Here is a 21165-nt window from a genome sequence, read left to right on the forward strand (position 1 = left end):
CACCTGTCAGAAGTGGATTTGGGCAAGGTACCAGATGATGACTGCCAGCACAATGTGAGCCAGTGCCTCCTGGACAGGAGATGGATCCGGGATTAGAAACATGCGTGGGCAATAGCTGAAACATGCCTCCATGGTACTCAAACAGTATCAGGCGTATTCTATGACACATGCTATCATTTCTTGTGTGGGCACCAATGCAATAAGAAACGGGTGTGTAATCCTCTTACCTCAGCTCAGTGCTGTCCGCCAGTGAGATGGCTGGTTTTCTCAGGGAACTGCTGCACGCCTGGCTGTGACTGCGTTTAAAGAGAGTTACATTTACATCCAACTGCAAGCTTCCATTAGCAAGATGACAGTCATAAACCCAACAGGGTATACAGGGATCAGTCTAGGTGTTGATCACTCCTTTGGACAAATGCTTCCTGACATCATTAGGTCTATCAGCAACTTATATCTGTGACTCCTTGATCCTGGTTTAATGTGAAGCTGTGCTCAGGGTTAACCTTTATAGTCATCTTCCTATCTTGTGCAGTTCCTTAAGTATCCTCTCCTTGCCAATCAGCTATTTTCAAAGCTGAGGGGTTTTCCAAATTTTCCTCATGACTCAACCCTCAGGCACCAGGGATGAGCTCCATGGCCCTCCTCCGGATGGTTTCAAGGCCTTGAGCGTTTTCCTCATGCCCGACTAACTGCAATTAAATACCTTATTCGAATTCTGGCCTGAACATCACACACATGAACAGCAGCAAACATAAACTCGGGGCGAATTTCCCTTGTTAATAGCTGGTCTGTAGTGATTGGATATGATTACTGTTGAGTCTACTATCACTATAGATCTTTTTGCCCGAATCAAGCCAGTAACATTACGTGCCCGAAACATCTCTTCCAGTTATTAGGCCTTACAAAGGTTTAAATTTCCTGTCTTGGCTCTGTACATTTGCAAATGTTGTCCAGGTGCATCTGTACTTCCCTATTTCACCAGATCTATGGTTTAATGAATTCGGACAATTTATGTAAATCAGAAACAGTACAGGCCCCAGAATCAAGGATACATGATTAGTACTTCTCCTTATCCCCAAATCACGTCCCTAATTGGCACTTGCTTGTTTCACCCTCTTCCAGCCAAATCCTTATTCACTGCAAGACTTTTGTGTGGAACTTTTATGAAAACCTCCCTGGTATCTAGGAATAATATACCGTTCAGCTTTTCAACATCCACATAGGATGTCGCTTTCTTTAACAAAAGGTCAGGCAGGGTGAGTTAGTGCTGGCTACCATTAGCTGGACAATGTGGTCCAATTTGATTCCAAAAATGCTCAGTTCCATTACCTTGCCAGTTATAATAACAATCTTTATTATTGTCGCAAGAAGGCTTGCAATTAAGTTACTGTGAAAATCCCCTAGTCGCCACATTCCGGCGCCTGTTTAGGTATACTGAGGGAGAATTCAGAATATCCAAATTACCTAACAGCACGTCTTTTGGGACTTGTGGGAGGAAACCGGAGCAGCTAGAGGAAACCCACATGGACACGCGGGGGGGACGGGGACGTGCAGGAGTACAGATAGTGACCCAAGCGTGAATCGAACCTGGGACCCAAGCGCTGTGAAGCAATAGTGCTAAGCACTGCGCTACCATACCTCCCCGTGCTGCTACTGATTAAAGATTAATGAGCCGGCAGTTATTTTACCATTTTACTTAAAAATAGGTATCATGTTGTCTTGTTTCTAATTCAGAGTCAACAGCACCCTGGGTCTCCCACCCGTCTCACTGTATTCAGTGACTCCATCATATTGGTGGCCACCACTTTGCAGATTCCATCTGTAGCCTCACATTTCCCTTTAGGGATAGGCAATCATCATCTGGAGGTCTACCGCTTGAGTGCCAGTCTGTGGTTTTATTGGGCTCCAGCTGATCTTCGCCTCCACTGAGCCTACAAATCTAATCGCACTTCACGTGGAAAAGTAATCCACAGGCAGATCATTACCACTGCAACCAGTCCCCTCCTTCACTCACTCGACCTCAATATTGAGGAGCTCCACCAATGCTCCAAACATGCCCATTTCATAGAGAAGGAAGACATTGTGCCGGGCCCAATGCACCACTTCAGTTTCCGTGTAGCAGTCTTCAAACACACCTATAGGGAGCATCAAAACCGAGGGGTCAGGTACAGCAAGCAGGAGGAAAAAAACATTCATATTATTTTTTACTTCTTGTGGGGAAGATGACTGCAATGACTCCTCTAATTTTATTTTAGGTTTCTCTGTGGCTTGTTCATACCATGAGCAGTGCCTTCAAATTTTATTGCAGGGTATCTTAACGGGAATAGTTTGTGGGTGGCCTGCAAGTGCGGCACCTTCTGGACTTCAGTCTGCAGCTGACCAGGAACACAGGAAGAAGGTACGGTTTTCTCTTCAGTTGTGAAGTTATGCCAGCACATTGGGGGTGGAAAGTTTGGTAATTCTCGTGCCGAGAGTCAGTGAAAATGTGTTCAAGTCATTGGCAAACCAGTCAAGTATCCACCGCCACTAATTCAGGAAAATATCTGACACCACGAGTGGACTGTCTGTAGTAAATCGGCATTTTATGACACATTGAGTCATTTTATGTTATGGTCCCAACTGCCCACTAGCAACAGTATTCACGGTGTTCCAAACTGTTTCAACTGATCTCCTCTGGCACTACACATGCCGACAAGGAGATGGTGGATGGGTGCCTGGGTGTGAAAAAGGGGAGAGGTGCACAACCTCCACTTGAAGAATTTCATAAAGAAGTTTGTAAGTGGCACCCCCGAGACTATTAAGTAATTGCCGGTTAATCATTTCCAGGAAATCTATGCTTGCTTCCCCTCTGTAGGCAGATAAAAATAGATAGCACATAAGAAAACATGTCTCCACTTCTACAGGGGCGAAAATCCTCATCATTACTAGCCACCTAAACAGCAGTTTGGTTCAGTTTATGTCAGAACATTACAGGCTCATAACACAAGGCAGGATGTCAGTACATGATCTAAATTGACACTCCAGTGCTATACCAAGGAAGGACTTTGGTGTCAGAGATACAGAAATCTAGTTGTGATGGGCAGCAATGAGATTAATGACCAGGATTCTGGCCAGGACCTTTTGGGGAGTACTCCCTACTCGCTAACTTCTACAATGGGATCAAATATTTGTTATGGGCCAGGGTTTAGAAAACTCCAAAGTATATCATGGAGTTCACCTGACCTATAACTGTTTATTAATTTTGGTCACGATGGGCACAAGAGCCTGCCTTTCAGTGTTATTCAACAGAGTTCTTAGGTGCTTTTAATCAAAAAACAAGCTTTATTCTACAAATTTAGTTAACATTTGTATAAACACACACAGCAAGACTGATCAATTATAAATGTAAAGACCCCACACGGCTACAGTAATCTATGTATAACGCTTAATGAATTCCCCCTTAACTGTTCCAATTTAATAACAAAATGCAAGTAAAACCAGAAACACCTTTCCAAAGGTGTGGCCTAGCACACAGCATTCTCACTGGTATAAGACTTGTTATTGATACTCTGTTCTCCTTTTCAAACAGCAGATTTGAATTCCTTTCAGAAAGCAATTATCTCTTGTAAGTTATCAAGCAGTCTAGAAACAGCTGTTAAAATGAAGAGACACACTTCTTCCAACCAGTTTGTGCAGTTCAAAACCAGTCCAAACTCAAAGCGACAGTAAAAACTCAGAGCCACAGCCCAGCTCCACCCACACAATGACGTCACTGAAGCCATGTGATCAGACAAAAACATTTCTTAAAGGGACACTCCCACGACAAAAGAATTGAGAACCTTCCCTGCAATTGATTTCAGAGATTTGATGAACTAAATCATTTTTTCATTAAAAGAATGCGAACAATATGAAGTGTCGACTAGTTAGGATGATAAGACATCCTTGCACAGAGCTACGGCTGCATATGTTTGCGTTTTATACAGGTAAACTTTAGTTGAATCCATGCTGTTAGCTTAACTTTTCCCACTAGATTTACATAACAGAACACTGTTATGGAGGAAGGCACTTCAGAAAAGAAAGGAGTTATATTGTCACTTGCTAATTACCTTGGGCCAGGTAAAGAATGGCTCTGGCAAATTTGAGTCTCCTCTCCCTGCTTATTACTTCCAATCCATCCAGTAACCTCATTAAGTAGGATTTATGTTCATCCTCTTCCAGTTCAACCCATTTCTTGCCCTTCCCTGAGAGAGACAAAAAGTGTTAAATTATACTGATGCCAACATTCACGATCCTCACCTCTCCCAACACGCAACAGGTTGAACAAACCTCTCTGGGTCCCTGCTGGTTTTTAAACCCAATTCAATCCATTCCCTGGAGAACAATTTTACCCCTTAATATGCAAGAAGTGGAGACAGGCTATAAACAAACAAAGTAAAAAAGAAATAATAACGGGAGAGAAACCTCTGTTAAACATATTACTCTGCAAAAAAAAAAAAGCCATATTTATTACCTAACTGGAACCTGCCACTGTGGTCTCTTTCCCCTCAGCCAGGAGGGAAATGTTAATTCACCTGGCTTTAACTGGGCTCTTGCAGTCTGTGCGTGTTTATTACCACATGTCGAGACCAACAGAAACCAGCCAATTGAAATGTGGGCTAGGAGCACTGCACTGATATTGCTGTCAGAGCTGATCTTACTGAATGTGCCACTATTAGCACCTTTCTTAGCCTTGATCACCACCATTTACAGTCCTTTGTCTTTCAGTCCACAATATATTTGCCAATATCCCCTACTGCTGGCCGTCTACCCAACCCCACTGGAAATAGGGTGAGATTTATACTGTTGCTGGGAGGCTGGGGGGTGGAACAGAGGGCCAACAATAGAGGGAGACTGACAAAAGGGGGAGGGGAGACAACAGTAAGGGGAAAACAGATCGATGGAAGAAATTGCTAGAAATAAAAATGAGGTGAAGGTGGAGGAGAGTTCACAGTCTGAAGTTGTTCAATTCATGTTGAGTCCGGAAGGCTGTAACGTGCCTAAATTGGAAGATGAGGGGCTGTTCTTCCAGCTTGTGTTGGGTTTCACTGGAACATTGCAGCAGGCCAAGGACGGACATGTGGACATGAGAGTAGGATGGTGTTGAAATGGCAAGCCATAGAACTTGCTGTGGACGAACAGAAGTTGTTTGGCGAAACGGTCACCCAGTCTGCGTTTAGTCTCTCCAATGTAGAGTAGACCGCATTGGGAGAAGCGAATGCAATAGACCAGATTGAAGGAGGTGCAGGTGAAAAGTGTGTTTCGGCCCTTGGATGGTGAGCAGGGAGGAAGTAAAGGAGCAGGTGTTGCACCTTCTATGATTGCATGGGAACGTGTTGTGGGAAGAGGGTGAGGTGTTGGGGGTGATGGAACATAGAACATAGAATTTACAGTGCAGAAGGAGGCCATTCAGCCCATCGAGTCTGCACCGGCTCTTGGAAAGAGCACCCTACCCAAGGTCAACACCGCCACCCTATCACCATAACCCAGTAACCCCACCCAACACTAAGGGCAATTTTGGACACCAAGGGTAATTTATCATGGCCAATCCACCTAACCTGCACATCTTTGGACTGTGGGAGGAAACCGGAGCACCCAGAGGAAACCCACGCACACACGGGGAGAACATGCAGACTCCACACAGACAGTGACCCAAGCCGGAATCGAACCTGGGACCCTGGAGCTGTGAAGCAATTGTGCTATGCACAAGGCTATCATGCTGCCCCAGAGGGAACGGTCCCTGCAGAGTGCTGACCGGGGCATGAGGGGGAAAAAGTGTTTAGTGTTGACATCAAGCTGGAGTTGGTGGAACAGGCAGAGGGTGATCTTTCGAATGCGGAGGCTGGTGGGCTAAAACGTCAAGACCAGGGGGACCCTATCCTGGTTCTGGGAGGGCGGGGAAGGGGTGAGAGCAGAGTTGCAGGAATTAGGTTAGACATAGTTGAGAGCCCTGACCACAGTGGCAGGGAAACCACAATTGACGAAGAATGAAGACTTTTTAAAATATAAATTTGAAGTACCCAATTCTTTTTTTCCAATGAAGGGGCAATTTTGCTTGGCCAATCCACCTACCCTGCACATCTTTGGGTTTGTGGGGGTGAGACCCCCGCAGACACATGAGAATGTGCAAACTCCACACGGACAGTGACCCGGGGACGGGATCGAACCCGGGTCCTTGGCGTCATGAGGCAGCCGTGCTGTCCACTCGGAAGAATGAAGACATGTCAGCCGCACCATTTTGGAAAGTGGCATTGATTGGGCCTGTAATCACTGGAATTTAGAAGAATGAGAGGGGATCTCATTGAAAGGTATAACATTCTGACAGGCTGGACAGACCAGAAATGGTGTTGTTTCTCCTGGCTGGAAATCTGGAAGAAGAGTCACAGTTTCAGAATACGATGACAGCCATTTCGGACTGAGAAGAGGAGAAACTTCTTCACTCAGAGGGTACAGAACCTGTGGGCACAGCCTAATCTGGGCGGGGGAACACAGGGCCCGCAGGTGAGGGAACGATCGCTGACACCAAAGTGTATAAAATGGTAGGTGTCTTAGTTATTTTCTTGCCTGTATCTCTGCTGTTTTAACTCCATCCGTTCAAAAGGATTCCCTCACCCACCCCTGCACCCCCAATTATCACTCTGGCGTTGCACCAAGTGTGAAGCATTAAAATGGGGTCACAGCAAAAATGCTTGGGAAGCACTAGTTTATAGCTGATCTCCAGGGCTCAGCTTCTCCCCTCCAAATCTGGGATATCAGCTTCATCAAAACCCTGCTCAAACTTCAGAAAACATGCGGAGGCTGTTACGGAGTCCTCTCACTGTTCTTCAAGATTGTCCATTACCATGAATCGCAAAATCCTCTTCAAAGCAATCCCTGTTAGCAGCAAATTCAGGTTCTTCTGTGTAACTGTACAGTTCTGTGGGAAGGGAAGAAGAAAGATTGTTTGACATTGTGCAGTGTGATGGCTCATAAGCTAAAAACAAGACCAGTGCATGTGCGTATAGTGCGCTGGATGTCTAGAGCTCTGCTCACACATACCACCTACTTCCAGGAGGAACCCACTCATCCTGGTCAGATGTGCATCATGCACCACCTTGAACTGAATCAGGCTGAGCCCAGCGCACAAGGAAGTGGAGTTGACTTGTGTAGAGCCTCGCTGCCCCTCCCGGTCCCCTGTCCACCAACCCCCGGCCCAGCTCCCCCTCCTCTTAATCTCATCCAGTGGAACCTGATCCATCAATACGAGCCAACTATAAATGTCCGATGTCTTCCCCTTCCTCTACACCCACCACTGAAAAACCCTATCCCTCAACGAGGGCGGAGGTGCCAAGAGGATGAGTTCTCCTTGCGTTCAGAGGCAGATACCTGATAATACCGAAACAGGTGAGCTCTCGAGAGCCGGTACCTACCCACTCACTCCTTAAAATCAGCCAACTTCCCATCTATAACCAAATCTCCAAACTGCTCCAACCAGTCCTCCCTCCATGTCCCAAACACAGAGTCCGAGGCTGCCGGTATAAAACTATGATTCTCACAACTGGGGCCAACAATGACATAGCACCCAGATTAAATGCTGCCTAAACTGTCTCCATTTTCGCAAGATGGCCACCACCACCGGACTGGAAATCCATTTAGCCGGAGAGAATGGAACAGGAGTCGTAATCAAGGCTCTCAAATTGGAGCCCCTTCAGGCACTTCCCTCCATCCGTCATGGGTTTGGAAGATGCTGTCTAAGGCACCTTGGTGAGTTACTGCAGTGCGTCTTGTAGATTGTACGCACGGCTGCCACTGTTCGTCGGTGGTGGAGGATTTGAATGTTTGTGGAAGGTGGAGCAATCAAGCGGGCTGCTTCGTCCTGGATGGTGTCAAGCTTCTTGAGTGTTGTTGGAGCTGGATTCATCCAGGCAAGTGGAGAGTATTCCATCACACTCCTGACTTGTGCTTTGACCACTCTTCCCACGCCCCCCACCCCGCTCCAAAATACTCAACTACCCCTCATTAGACTCGGCCTTCACACCTTCAGCTATTATACACCCTGCTCCTTAACAGGTCTGCAGCGATCCTCCGCAATGACTACTCCATCTTAAATCTAACCTTCTTAAGGTTCTGAAAAGTATCCTCAATCAACCACCATGTCCACCTTTCCTTGTTCAAATACTTTCAGTTCAGTTTCTGTCCTGCTTATGACACAACATGACCGTCAACATGGAAAGTGACAATGGCTGTTGAGTGCCGTTATGTCTAGATTTCATGTGTGGCTTTGAACCACATCATACTCCTCCATGTTCCACATATGTGATACACAGGCCCGATAGGCTTCCATTCCACCCTTCCCATTGCAGTCCGCACACCTCTTGCAACTGCTTGTCCTCACACCTGGAGGGTCACCTGTGGTTTGTTGTAAGGTGCCATTCTAGGCCTCCTCTTATTTCTAAGTTGGCCTCCCATCAATATTACCAACAGGCATGGAGGCTGCGCCTCCGTATATATACACACACCAACAATTCCTCACCACTATGAAGGATTTAAGGTTGCCTTTTGGAGGAGAGGTTCTGTCCACTTCATATACAAACATAAACGATTTCTACTACCTCGATCAATGCCCTAAGCTCTGGAAAATCTGCCCCCCCCAAAAAATATCTCTCTTTCCTCCTCTAAAATTATCCTCAAAACCTCTCTCTATGACCAAGCTTTTGGTCACTTCTCCTAATACTTCCACACATGGCTCGGTGTCAGGTAACCATACCGTTGAATCAGCTCGAGACCAATACTAAAAGGGGGTATCTAAATGTAAGTTTGTCTAATCATTTGATCACATTGCTGTTTGTGGAATCTTGCGGTGTACAAATTAACTACTGCATTTGCCCTATTACAATGGTGACTATATTTCAGAGGCTCTTCATTGACTGAAGCACATCGGGACATCTTGAGGCCATGCAAAATGTTGTACGAATAAAAATTCTTCCAAGGTGGAACACAGACACAAATTATTTATTCTCCCCATCAAGCACGCTCATTGTAGCCAACTGCATCAGTGTCTGTGAGCAACATTTCCAGTGGAATTTTAAAAATACCAGGCTTGCTACAGCTACTCGCTAAAGGGCACATTAATTAAGAGAGGACTAAAATATAGAGTATTTGAGGTGAAATTCACCTTACCTGACAGTTCTGCAACAATACTGTCGGAATCTCCATATTCAAACTCTAGGTTAGGGAAATCCAGTGAACCCTAAAAATTGGCGAGAGGAGCATTCTGTTGGTTTCAACTTTGTCATCACCACTTTAAGTCTTAAAAGTATTGTAACCGCAAGCAATGCATTAAACACACTTCTAATTCATTGAGTAAAACTTGGTCAAATTGAACTTGGCCAAACAGAGATTAATTGCTACCTACTTTTGGGATAAGGACTTTAAAATGGGAACCATTTGGCCCATTTGTGCCCTGGTTTGGGATCCGCACAGGAGGAACTCTTGCAATAAACCAATGGCTTGATCATGTATGATTCACTCTACCTAGTTCATGGTGTTTTCATGAGGCAGGTTCTGAAGAGTGCCTCCAGGACCCAAAGTATACAAGTTTAGGATTACTATAGACCATCTACCGAACCGTATGTCCTCCATTGCACAACCTTGTTGCTTCATCTGCTTAGCAATATTGGATCAATTGAAAAGGAAGCAGAGATTCGTCATCAAAGGTGGCACATCATCACTCAATTATACTTTAACAGGCATCAGTTCAGAGACTGACAGTACCATTGAGGTTAAGCTAAATCTACATCTTTTTTGTTGGATAAGGGCATTAAGGAATTATGAGCAAATGGAGATGACGTACAGATAATCCGTGATCTAACTGAATGGGAAAACAGTTGGAGTGACACCCTCCTGCTCCCATGTTATCAAAACATGGGCACAACGCACCGTGGCATGGCACCGATGGAATGACAATGAAAGCTGGGAAATAAGCATGATATAATCTTCCTTTTCTTCATGAAGCTAACCATCCAAATTTAACAGCCGTGCCACAATCTTCACATGAGGAACGGTTGAGGACTCTGGGTCTGTACTCGTTGGAGTTTAGAAGGGTGAGGGGGGACCTTATTGAAACTTATAGGATACTGCGTGGCCTGGATGGAGTGGACGTGGAGAGGATGTTTCCACTTGTAGGAAAAACTAGAAGCAGAGGACACCATCTCAGACTAAAGGGACGATCCTTCAAAACAGAGATGAGGAGGAATTTCTTCAGCCAGAGGGTGGTGATTCTGTGGAACTCTTTGCCACAGTAGGCTGTGGAGGCCGAACCACTGAGTGTCTTTAAGACAGAGATAGATAGGTCTTGATTAATAAGGGGATCAGGGGTTACGGGGAGAAGGCAGGAGAATGGGGATGAGAAAAATATCAGCCATGATTGAATGGCAGAGCGAACTCGATGGGCCGAGTGGCCTAATTCTGCTTCTATGTATTATGGTCTTATGTCGGCCCTATGTTGTCCACTTCCCAGCCGCCCCCTGGAACCCTTTATGAATGCAAAGTGGGACTTCCGGGTGCGGCGATGACCAGCTAAGTCGCACGTTTCGGCAGCTCCCGGTGGAACGGACTTTTGGGCTCTTAATAGGAGCCCCAACGGCAATTTTAACGGCTAAAAACACTGTGCGGTAAACCAGAAGGGAATTCCCCCTGGACACGGATGGAAAAAGGAGAGGAAAGTGGCCGGATTGAGGAGGATCCTCTAGAGCAGCGGCAAGGAAGGCAAGCACAAAGCAAGATGGCGTCGGAAGGTGGCCGTCTAGTATGAGGCCCTGACCAACAAGAGTTCCTGCGGCGCTGTGTGGAAGAACTTAAAAAGGAGATGAAGAAGGAGCTGCTGGCCCCGATATTACAGGCGATTGAAGGGCTAAAGGAGGAGCAAAAGACCCAGGAGCAGGAGCTTCGGGTCGTGATGGCAAAGGCCGCTGAAAATGAAGACGAAATACAGGGCCTGGTGGTGAAGGCAGAGATGCACGAGGCACAACACAAAAGGTGTGTGGAAAGGCTGGAGGTGCTGGAGAATAATGCGAGGAGGAAGAATTTAAGGATTCTTGGTCTTCACGAAGGTGCAGAAGGGGCGGACGTCGGGGCATATGTGAGCACGATGCTGCACTCGTTAATGGGATTGGAGGCCCCGACGGGCCCGTTGGAGGTGGAGGGAGCTTATCGAGTTATGACGCGAAGACCGAGGGCTGTAGAAATACCTCGAGCCATAGTAGTGAAATTTCTCAGATATAATGACAGAGAGATGGTCCTCAGATGGGCGAAGAAAACTCGGAGCAGTAAGTGGGAGAACGCGGTGATCCGCGTATATCAAGATTGGAGTGCGGAGGTGGCGAGAAGGAGGGCAAGTTTTAATCGGGCCAAGGCGGTGCTTTTCAAAAGGAAGGTCAAATTTGGAATGTTGCAGCCGGCAAGACTGTGGGTCACACACCAAGTGAACTACTTTGAGACGGCAGAAGAGGAGTGGACATTTATTGTGGAGAAGCTGGAATAGGCGGGCCAGAAAAAGAACGTTTGGGACAAAGTGGTGGGGTGATTACGTGGGGTGAAGGGGGGGAAAAAGGGGGAAGGGATGATCTCTCAAGTTGTTAATCTTGCGACCCTGTAACTTTTCTCTCTTCCCCATGTCGTGGGGGAGAGGGGGGAGGGAGGATGAGGAATTGTGGGCGCCGGCCATTAGGGGTGGGGCCAAGTGGGAAACACGGGCTTTGTTCCCGCGCTATGGTAATCATGGCGGGAACAGGGAAGCAGGAAGGAGGGGGCCTCGCACAGTGGGGGCCGAGGTCACGGGGGGAAGCCGAGGTCAGCCAGAGTTTGCTGACTTCTGGGAGCAACATGGGGGGAGCAATTACGCTAGAAAAGGGTCTAGCGGGGGGGGGTTAACTGGGTTGCTGCTGCTGGGGAGAAGGCGGAGCTGGTACGGGGTGGGGTGGTCGAGGCGGGAGGGCGCCGTCGGGGGGAGATACGGCTACGTGGGAACCGGGTGAGGAGCTGGATTAAAAAAAGGGGATGGCTAGTCGACAAGGGGGGGGGGGGGGTAAAGAGCCCCCCAACCCGGCTGATCACGTGGAATGTGAGGGGGCTGAACGGGCCGATTAAAATGGCACGGGTACTCGCACACCTAAAGAAATTAAAGGCAGATGTGGTTATGTTGCAGGAGATGCATTTGAAACTGATAGACCAGGTCAGATTACGCAAAGGATGGGTGGGGCAGGTGTTTCATTCGGGGTTAGACGCAAAGAACAGGGGGGTGGCTATATTAGTGGGGAAACGGGTACTGTTTGAGGCAAAGGCCATAGTGGCGGATAGTGGGGGTAGATACGTGATGGTGAGTGGCAGATTGCAAGGGGAGGCGGTGGTTCTAGTGAACGTATATGCCCCGAACTGGGATGATGCCAATTTTATGAGGCGTATGTTGGGACGTATCCCGGACCTAGAGGCGGGAAAGTTGGTAATGGGGGGAGACTTCAATACGGTGCTGGACCCAGGGCTGGACAGATCGAGGTCCAGGACCGGGAGGAGGCCGGCTGCAGCTAGGGTGCTCAAGGACTTTATGGAGCAGATGGGAGGAGTAGACCCCTGGAGATTTAGCAGGCCTAGGAGTAAGGAGTTCTCGTTTTTCTCCTATGTCCATAAAGTATATTCACGGATAGACTTTTTTGTTTTGGGAAGGGCGCTGATCCCGAAGGTGACAGGGACGGAGTACACGGCTATAGCTATCTCGGACCACACTCCACAATGGGTGGACCTGGAGATAGGGGAGGAAAAAGAACAGCACCCGCCCTGGATAATGGACATGGGGATTTTGGCAGATGAGGGGGTATGTTTAAGGGTGAGGGGGTATATTAGAATATAGAACAATACAGCGTAGTACAGGCCCTTCGGCCCACGGTGTTGCACCAAAACAAAAGCCATCTAACCTACACTATGCCATTATCATCCATATGTTTATCCAATAAACTTTTAAATGCCCTCAATGTTGGCGAGTTCACTACTGTAGCAGGTAGGGCATTCCACGGCCTCACTACTCTTTGCGTAAAGAACCTACCTCTGACCTCTGTCCTATATCTATTACCCCTCAGTTTAAAGTTATGTCCCCTCGTGCCAGCCATTTCCATCCGCGGGAGAAGGCTCTCACTGTCCACCCTATCCAACCCCCTGATCATTTTGTATGCCTCTATTAAGTCTCCTCTTAACCTTCTTCTCTCCAACGAAAACAACCTCAAGTCCATCAGCCTTTCCTCATAAGATTTTCCCTCCATACCAGGCAACATCCTGGTAAATCTCCTCTGCACCCGCTCCAAAGCCTCCACGTCCTTCCTATAATGCGGTGACCAGAACTGTACGCAATACTCCAAATGCGGCCGTACCAGAGTTCTGTACAGCTGCAACATGACCTCCCGACTCCGGAACTCAATCCCTCTACCAATAAAGGGCAACACTCCATCGGCCCTCTTCACAACCCTATCAACCTGGGTGGCAACTTTCAGGGATCTATGTACATGGACACCTAGATCCCTCTGCTCATCCACACTTTCAAGAACTTTACCATTAGCCAAATATTCCGCATTCCTGTTATTCCTTCCAAAGTGAATCACCTCACACTTCTCTACATTAAACTCCATTTGCCACCTCTCAGCCCAGCTCTGCAGCTTATCTATATCCCTCTGTAACCTGCTACATCCTTCCACACTATCGACAACACCACCGACTTTAGTATCGTCTGCAAATTTACTCACCCACCCTTCTGCGCCTTCCTCTAGGTCATTGATAAAAATGACAAACAGCAACGGCCCCAGAACAGATCCTTGTGGTACTCCACTTGTGACTGTACTCCATTCTGAACATTTCCCATCAACCACCACCCTCTGTCTTCTTTCAGCTAGCCAATTTCTGATCCACACCTCTAAATCACCCTCAATCCCCAGCCTCTGTATTTTCTGCAATAGCCTACCGTGGGGAACCTTATCAAATGCTTTGCTGAAATCCATATACACCATATTGAAAGGTACTTGGAGCTCAATGACAATGGGGAGGTTCAGGTGGGAGTGGTCTGGGAGACATTGAGGGCAGTGGTTAGAGGGGAGCTGATATCTATCAGGGCACATAAAGGAAAGCAGGAGGGTAGGGAAAGGGAGCGGTTGCTGAAAGAACTTTTGAGAGTGGACAGACAATATGCGGAGGCACCGGAGGAGGGACTGTACAGGGAAAGGCAAAGGCTACATGTAGAATTTGACTTGCTGACTACGGGTAATGCAGAGGCACAATGGAGGAAGGCACAGGGTGTACAGTACGAATATGGGGAGAAGGCGAGCCGGTTGCTGGCCCACCAACTGAGGAAGAGGGGAGCAGCGAGGGAGATGGGGGGGTGAGAGATGAGGAGGGAGAGATGGAGCGGGGAGCGGAGAGAGTGAATGGGGTGTTCAAGGCATTCTATGAAAGATTATACAAAGCTCAGCCCCCGGAAGGGAAGGAGAGAATGATGAGCTTTCTGGATCAGCTGGAATTCCCTAAGGTGGAGGAGCAGGAGAGGGCGGGACTGGGAGCACAGATTGAGATGGAGGAGGTAGTGAAAGGGATTGGGAGCATGCAGGCGGGGAAGGCCCCGGGACCAGACGGATTCCCGGTGGAATTTTATAAGAAGTATATGAACTTGCTGACCCCGCTTCTGACGAGAACCTTTAATGAGGCTAGGGAAAGGGGGCAGCTGCCCCCGACTATGTCAGAGGCAACGATATCGCTCCTCCTAAAGAAGGAAAAAGACCCGCTGCAATGCGGATCCTATAGGCCCATTTCTCTTTTAAATGTGGATGCTAAGATTCTGGCCAAGGTAATGGCGACGAGGATAGAGGACTGTGTCCCGAGGGTGGTCCATGAGGACCAAACTGGGTTTGTGAAGGGGAGACAGCTGAATACGAATATACGGAGGCTGCTAGGGGCAATGATGATGCCCCCACCAGAGGGGGAAGCGGAGATAGTGGTGGCGATGGATGCCGAGAAAGCATTTGATAGAGTGGAGTGGGATTATTTGTGGGAGGTGCTGAGGAGATTTGGTTTTGGAGATGAGTATGTTGGATGGGTGCAGCTGTTGTATAGGGCCCCAGTGGCGAGTGTGGTCACGAATGGACGGGGATCTGCATACTTTCGGCTCCATAGAGGGACAAGGCAGGGATGCCCTCTGTCCCCATTACTGTTTGCACTGGCGATTGAGCCCCTGGCAATAGCATTGAGGGGTTCCAAGAAGTGGAGGGGAGTACTTAGAGGAGGAGAAGAACACCGGGTATCTCTGTATGCGGATGATTTGTTGTTATATGTAGCGGACCCGGTTGAGGGGATGCCAGAGATAATGCGGACACTTCGGGAGTTTGGAGAATTCTCAGGATATAAACTGAACATGGGGAAAAGTGAGTTGTTTGTGGTGCATCCAGGGGAGCAGAGCAGAGAAATAGAGGACTTTCCGCTGAGGAAGGTAACAAGGGACTTTCGTTACTTGGGGATCCAGATAGCCAAGAATTGGGGTACATTGCATAGGTTAAATTTAACGCGATTGGTGGAACAAATGGAGGAGGACTTCAAGAGATGGGACATGGTATCCCTGTCACTGGCAGGGAGGGTGCAGGCGGTTAAAATGGTAGTCCTCCCGAGATTCCTCTTTGTGTTTCAGTGCCTCCCGGTGGTGATCACGAAGGCTTTTTTCAAAAGGATCGAAAAGAGTATCACGAGTTTTGTGTGGGCCGGGAAGACCCCGAGAGTGAGGAAGGGATTCTTACAGCGTAGTAGGGATAGGGGGGGCTGGCACTACCGAGCCTAAGTGAGTACTACTGGGCCTCCAATATCTCAATGGTGAGTAAGTGGATGGGAGAAGAGGAGGGAGCGGCGTGGAAGAGATTGGAGAGGGCGTCCTATAGGGGGACTAGCCTACAAGCTATGGTGACGGCCCCATTGCCGTTCTCACCGAAGAAATACACCACAAGCCTGGTGGTGGTGGCGACTTTTAAAATTTGGGGACAGTGGAGACGGCATAGGGGAAAGGCGGGAGCCTTGGCGGGGTCCCCGATAAGAAATAACCATAGGTTTGCCCCGGGGAGAATGGATGGGGGATTTGGAATATGGCAAAGAGCAGGAGTATCGCAACTGAAAGATCTGTTTGTAGATGGGAAGTTCGCAAGTCTGGGAGCGCTGACCGAGAAATATGGGTTGCCCCAAGGGAATGCATTCCGGTATATGCAACTGAGGGCTTTTGTGAGGCAGCAGGTGAGGGAATTCCCGCAGCTCCCGACGCATGAGGTGCAGGACAGAGTAATCTCAAAGACATGGGTGGGGGACGGTAAGGTGTCGGATATATATCGGGAAATGAGGGACGAAGGGGAGATTATGGTAGATGAGCTGAAAGGGAAATGGGAAGAAGAGCTGGGGGAGGAGATTGAGGAGGGGCTGTGGGCGGATGCCCTAAGTAGGGTAAACTCATCGTCCTCGTGTGCCAGGCTAAGCCTGATTCAATTTAAGGTGTTACACAGGGCGCATATGACTGGAGCACGGCTCAGTAAATTTTTTGGGGTAGAGGATAGGTGTGCGAGATGCTCGAGAAGCCCAGTGAATCACACCCACATGTTCTGGTCATGTCCGGCACTACAGGGGTTCTGGGTGGGGGTGACAAAGGTGCTTTCGAAAGTAGTGGGGGTCCAGGTCGAACCAAGCTGGGGGTTGGCTATATTCGGGGTTGCAGAAGAGCCGGGAGTGCAGGAGGCGAAAGAGGCCGATGTTTTGGCCTTTGCGTCCCTAGTAGCCCGGCGCAGGATACTGTTGATGTGGAAGGAAGCCAAGCCCCCAGGGGTGGAGACCTGGATAAATGACATGGCAGGGTTTATAAAGCTGGAACGGATTAAGTTCGTCCTAAGGGGATCGGCTCAAGGGTTCACCAGGCGGTGGCAACCGTTCGTCGAATACCTCACAGAAAGATAGAGGGAATGGAAAAGAAGAAGGCAGCAGCAGCAGCCCAGGGGGGCGGGGGGAGGAACCAGAAGGAGTCTCAGGGTTATTAACATATATGTATAATATGTATAGGTCGTTGCTATAAATAATTGTATATTGGACTGTTAAATCATATTTTTGGAGAGTGTTTATCTGAGACAAGACAGTTGCCATTTAGTTTTAGTTTTTGTTATATATTATTTATTCTTTATTTATAAAACAGGTCATTGTTATTTATACTGTTATATTATTGTGTAAAGGATACACAATGTACTGTGATGGTTGACCAAAAATTTACAATAAAATATTTTTAAAAAAAGATACAGGCTAGCACCCACCTTCATCCAAACAATATCAGATGAGCAATCTTCCCTCAACCAACTCTTCACCTCTCTGGTGATAACAAGGGGCAAATGAGAAGTGACACCAATTTGGCTGCCACCAACACAAACCTTCGCTCATTAAGGGCAGCATGGTAGCACAGTGGTTAGCACCGTTGCTTCACAGCTCCAAGGTCCTAGATTTGATTCCCGGCTTGGGTCGCTGTCTGTGCGGAGTCTGCACAGTCTCCCCGTGTCTGCGTGGGTTTCCTCCGGATGCTCCAGTTTCCTCCCACAGTCCAAAGATGTGCAGGTTAGGTTGATTGGCCATGATAAATTGCCCTTAGTGTCCAAAAAGGTTGGGTGGGGTTACTGGGTTATGGGGCTACGGGGATAGGGTGGAGGTGCTCTTTCCAAGGGCCGGTGCTGACTCGATGGGCCGAATGGCATCCTTCTGCACTGTAAATTCTATGTACACTATTACTGGCTCTCTCTGCAGGAAACAAATCACAGTAGTTCCTCCAGCGATGGTGCATTTTAACAGCACACATTCAATCGGCAAGCTACAATCATTCCACAATCTAGCAGGTTGGCATTGCAGGCCGGCACTCAGGATGCAAACGGAATGCAAAGTGGATCAAAGAGATACAGGCTAGCACCCACCTTCATCCAAACAATATCAGATGAGCAATCGTCCCTCAACCAACTCTTCACCTCTCCTCTGTGCTATGGTGATAACAAAAGGGACAGCTTCCCAAAAGGTCAGCTGGCGATCGCATGTCAAACAAGGACAGTGAAGGCAGAATTGGGGGGCGGGAAAGAGTGAGAAGCGTTGATAGGAAGTCAGAAGAGTTTGAGAGAGACAGTGGAGTGGAAGAGCGAGGTAAGAGGGAGTGAGACAGAAGAGGAGGAAAATTAATGATGGTTGAGAAAAGAGACAGATGAGGCATGAGAGAGACAAGAAAGAGCCACAAAAATGGGAGAGATATTAGATTAAGAAATACAAAGCGGGAATGAGAAAGTTAGGGCAGGATAGACTATCCAGATAAGGATACAATCCTGATTTCAAGTTGTCAGTTAACTGGCTTGGTTTCAACACAATTCATACATTAAAATAAATAAATTTGGAGTACCCAATTATTTTTAATTTTTTTTTTTTCCCAATTAAGGGGCAATTTAGCGTAGCCAATCCACCTAACCGGCACATCTTTTGGGCTGTGGGGGTTAAACCCACGCAAACATGGGGAGAATGTGCAAACTCCACACGGACAGTGACCCGGGGCTGGGATTCGAATCCGGGCCCTCAGCACTGCCGTCCCAGTGCTAACCACTGCACCAAACGCCGCCATTACAATTCATAAATTAAACATTAGTTACAATGAGCAAGTCTTCCAAAACACTATATTTTAAACCTGAGGCTTTATTGATGTGTCAGTTTGAAGCACTGTAGTCACAAGGTTCTGGGTTCAAGGCCCACTCCAGGGCTGGCACTTTAGCACAGCACCGAGGGAGTGCTGCGCTGTCTGAGATTTGTGAAATGGGGTTTTCCCATCCTCTTTGGGTGGATGTAAAGGATCCCATGTCACTATTTTGAAGAGGAAGGGTGTTGGGCCCAGTGTCTCAGCCAATATTTATCCCTCAATCAACATCATGAGAAACCTGTTTCATAAAAACAGGTTATCTGGTATACAGTGTGACTGTTTGTGGGTGTTCATTCTACACAAGTTGGCTGTCACATTTCCTACATTAACAAAAGGCATTTGTTAAATGTTATAACCTTCCCGGATCCTGTTGGCTAGGGACAATTGGTTTTGGGCAAGTTATAACAATATCACACAACAGGCTTGAGTAGAGTTTTAACTCATGGAATAAAATGGACAATATTGACACGGATGTGAAATTGGCCGAGTGACAGGAAACCGAGTGTAGCAGTCAGCGGATGTGTTTTGGACTGGAGGAAGGTTTGTAGTGGAATTCTCCAGAAATCACTGTTGGGACCCTTGCTCTTCCTGATATATATTAATGACCTAGACTTCAGTGTGCAGGGCAGTTTCAGAATTTGCCGACAATACTAAACTATTATAAGCTGCGAGTCTAGAACTTCAAAAGGACAGATGACAGGTTGATGGAATGGACAGGCATGGCAGATAAAATTTACTGCAAGGAAGTGAGGTGATTCATTTTAGTCGGACGAACGGAGCAAGACAATATAAATTACAATTCTAAGGGGGGGGGGGTGCAGGAGCAAATGTAAAAGTAAAGTCGCCACAGTCCCAGATGCCCATAGGCCGCTTTCCCCTTTTGAGTGGGAGAGCTGACTGGTGGTGATTTAACCCAAGGATCACCACACCTCAAGCGAGGGGCAAGGTTGAGAAGATGGTCTTCCATGAATAACCTCAGCCGGTACAGGAATTGAACCCACGCTGCTGGCCTTGCTCTGCATCATGAAACAGCTGTCTAGCCAAGTAAGCTAACCTGGGTGTATATGTGCATAAGTCATCAAAGGAGGCAGGGCTGGTTTGAGAGGTAAGTATGTAGTATTTTGTTAATGGGGCACAGAGTACAAGAACAAGGTTACGTTGAACTTGTACAGCGCTGGCTCGATCTCAACTAGGGTATTATGTCTAGCTCTGCTCACCACACGTTAGGAAAGACGCAAAGGCATTAGAGAGAGTACAGAAAAGATTCAGGAGAACGGTTCCAGGGATGAAGAACTTTCGTTACATAGACAGATTGGAAAAGTTCGGACTGTTTTCCTTGGTGAAGAGAAGGTTGTGTGGAGATCTGATAGAGGTATTCAGAATCAGAGGATATTGGGGGAAACCAGTTCACATTGGTGGAAGGATTGAGAACGAGAGGACAGAGATTTAAAGTAATGACCAAAAGAATTAAGGTTTGTCGAAAAACTTTTTTCATGCAGCCAGTGGTTGGGATCTGGGATGCACTGCCTGAATGTGCGGTGGAGGCAGACGTTTAAGAAATAATTGAATGATCTGCAAAGAATGTGGAGGGCAGAAGGCAGGGAGTAGCACTGGGTAAACTGCTCCTTGGGAGAGCCAGTGCCCTAACCATTCTGCCACTACAACAGTGACTACACTTCAAAAGTACTTCACCGCCTGGAAAGTGCTCTCAGACGTTCCCTGCTCAACTAAACTGCAACATAAAAAAGGCAAGCCTGTTTTTCAGTGCAAATCTTGAAAAGTTGGGTCAAACCTGGTTCTGTTGCTTAAAAGCAAAGAGAAAACTTGGGCTTCTGACAGAGTTGTATTTTGGGGAAGTTGTCTGGATCCATTCTCACCGCCCGTGAGGGACAGGGACGGGCAGCTGCTGCTGCTGCCGCCGCCGGCTGGCTGCCTGCCTCCCTGGCCGGCGATGCCGGCCGATCCCGGGCTTCACACTCACCTCGGAGTCCCTTCGCTGGTTTCGGAAGAGCTCCTTGGCCCGGGAAGCGACGCTGCCGCCGGCCCCGCCGGCCGCCTCCATCCTCCGGCACTCACCTCGGGGACACTCTGTAACCAGGCGCCCGCCTGCTGAACCCGCCCACCCACTTCCCATTGGACGATCCACCTGGGGGCGGGGCCTGGAAGCAGGCTCGGCCCCTGATTGGATAGATGGGACGTCAGTCAGCTGCCATTACCCGCCCCATCAGCTTTAGAATCAGAACAGCAGAGGCCGTTCGGCCCGTGTCCATGCCCACCCTCTGCCAGGTCAATGTGGCTAATCCCACTCCCCCCACCTGCGACTGTCATCGCAGTGGGTTATGCCTGGTTTAGCTACCGGTGTTGGAGGAATATGGAATGATGCAGGCACAACTAAAGCAGAAGCTTATCCA

General features: G+C 47.9%; 1 protein-coding gene across 1 annotated transcript in view; it reads right to left on the reverse strand.

Annotated features, from left to right (window-relative positions):
- Positions 1 to 20845, reverse strand: part of LOC140387882 (striatin-interacting protein 2-like) — a 60555-nt gene extending 39710 nt beyond the window's left edge. The window contains exons 1-6 of the mRNA XM_072471155.1: positions 20736 to 20845; positions 9175 to 9244; positions 6857 to 6931; positions 4086 to 4220; positions 2015 to 2135; positions 228 to 296 (exon numbers count right to left, since the gene is read on the reverse strand). Coding sequence (XP_072327256.1) covers positions 228 to 296; positions 2015 to 2135; positions 4086 to 4220; positions 6857 to 6931; positions 9175 to 9244; positions 20736 to 20816 — 551 coding nt within the window. The 5' untranslated portion in view covers positions 20817 to 20845. The remainder of the gene's footprint in view (positions 1 to 227; positions 297 to 2014; positions 2136 to 4085; positions 4221 to 6856; positions 6932 to 9174; positions 9245 to 20735) is intronic.
- Between the last annotated feature and the right edge of the window lie 320 nt (positions 20846 to 21165).

This window comes from Scyliorhinus torazame, chromosome 13 (assembly GCF_047496885.1).
Source record: "Scyliorhinus torazame isolate Kashiwa2021f chromosome 13, sScyTor2.1, whole genome shotgun sequence".
In the NCBI taxonomy this organism is placed as follows: domain Eukaryota; kingdom Metazoa; phylum Chordata; class Chondrichthyes; order Carcharhiniformes; family Scyliorhinidae; genus Scyliorhinus; species Scyliorhinus torazame.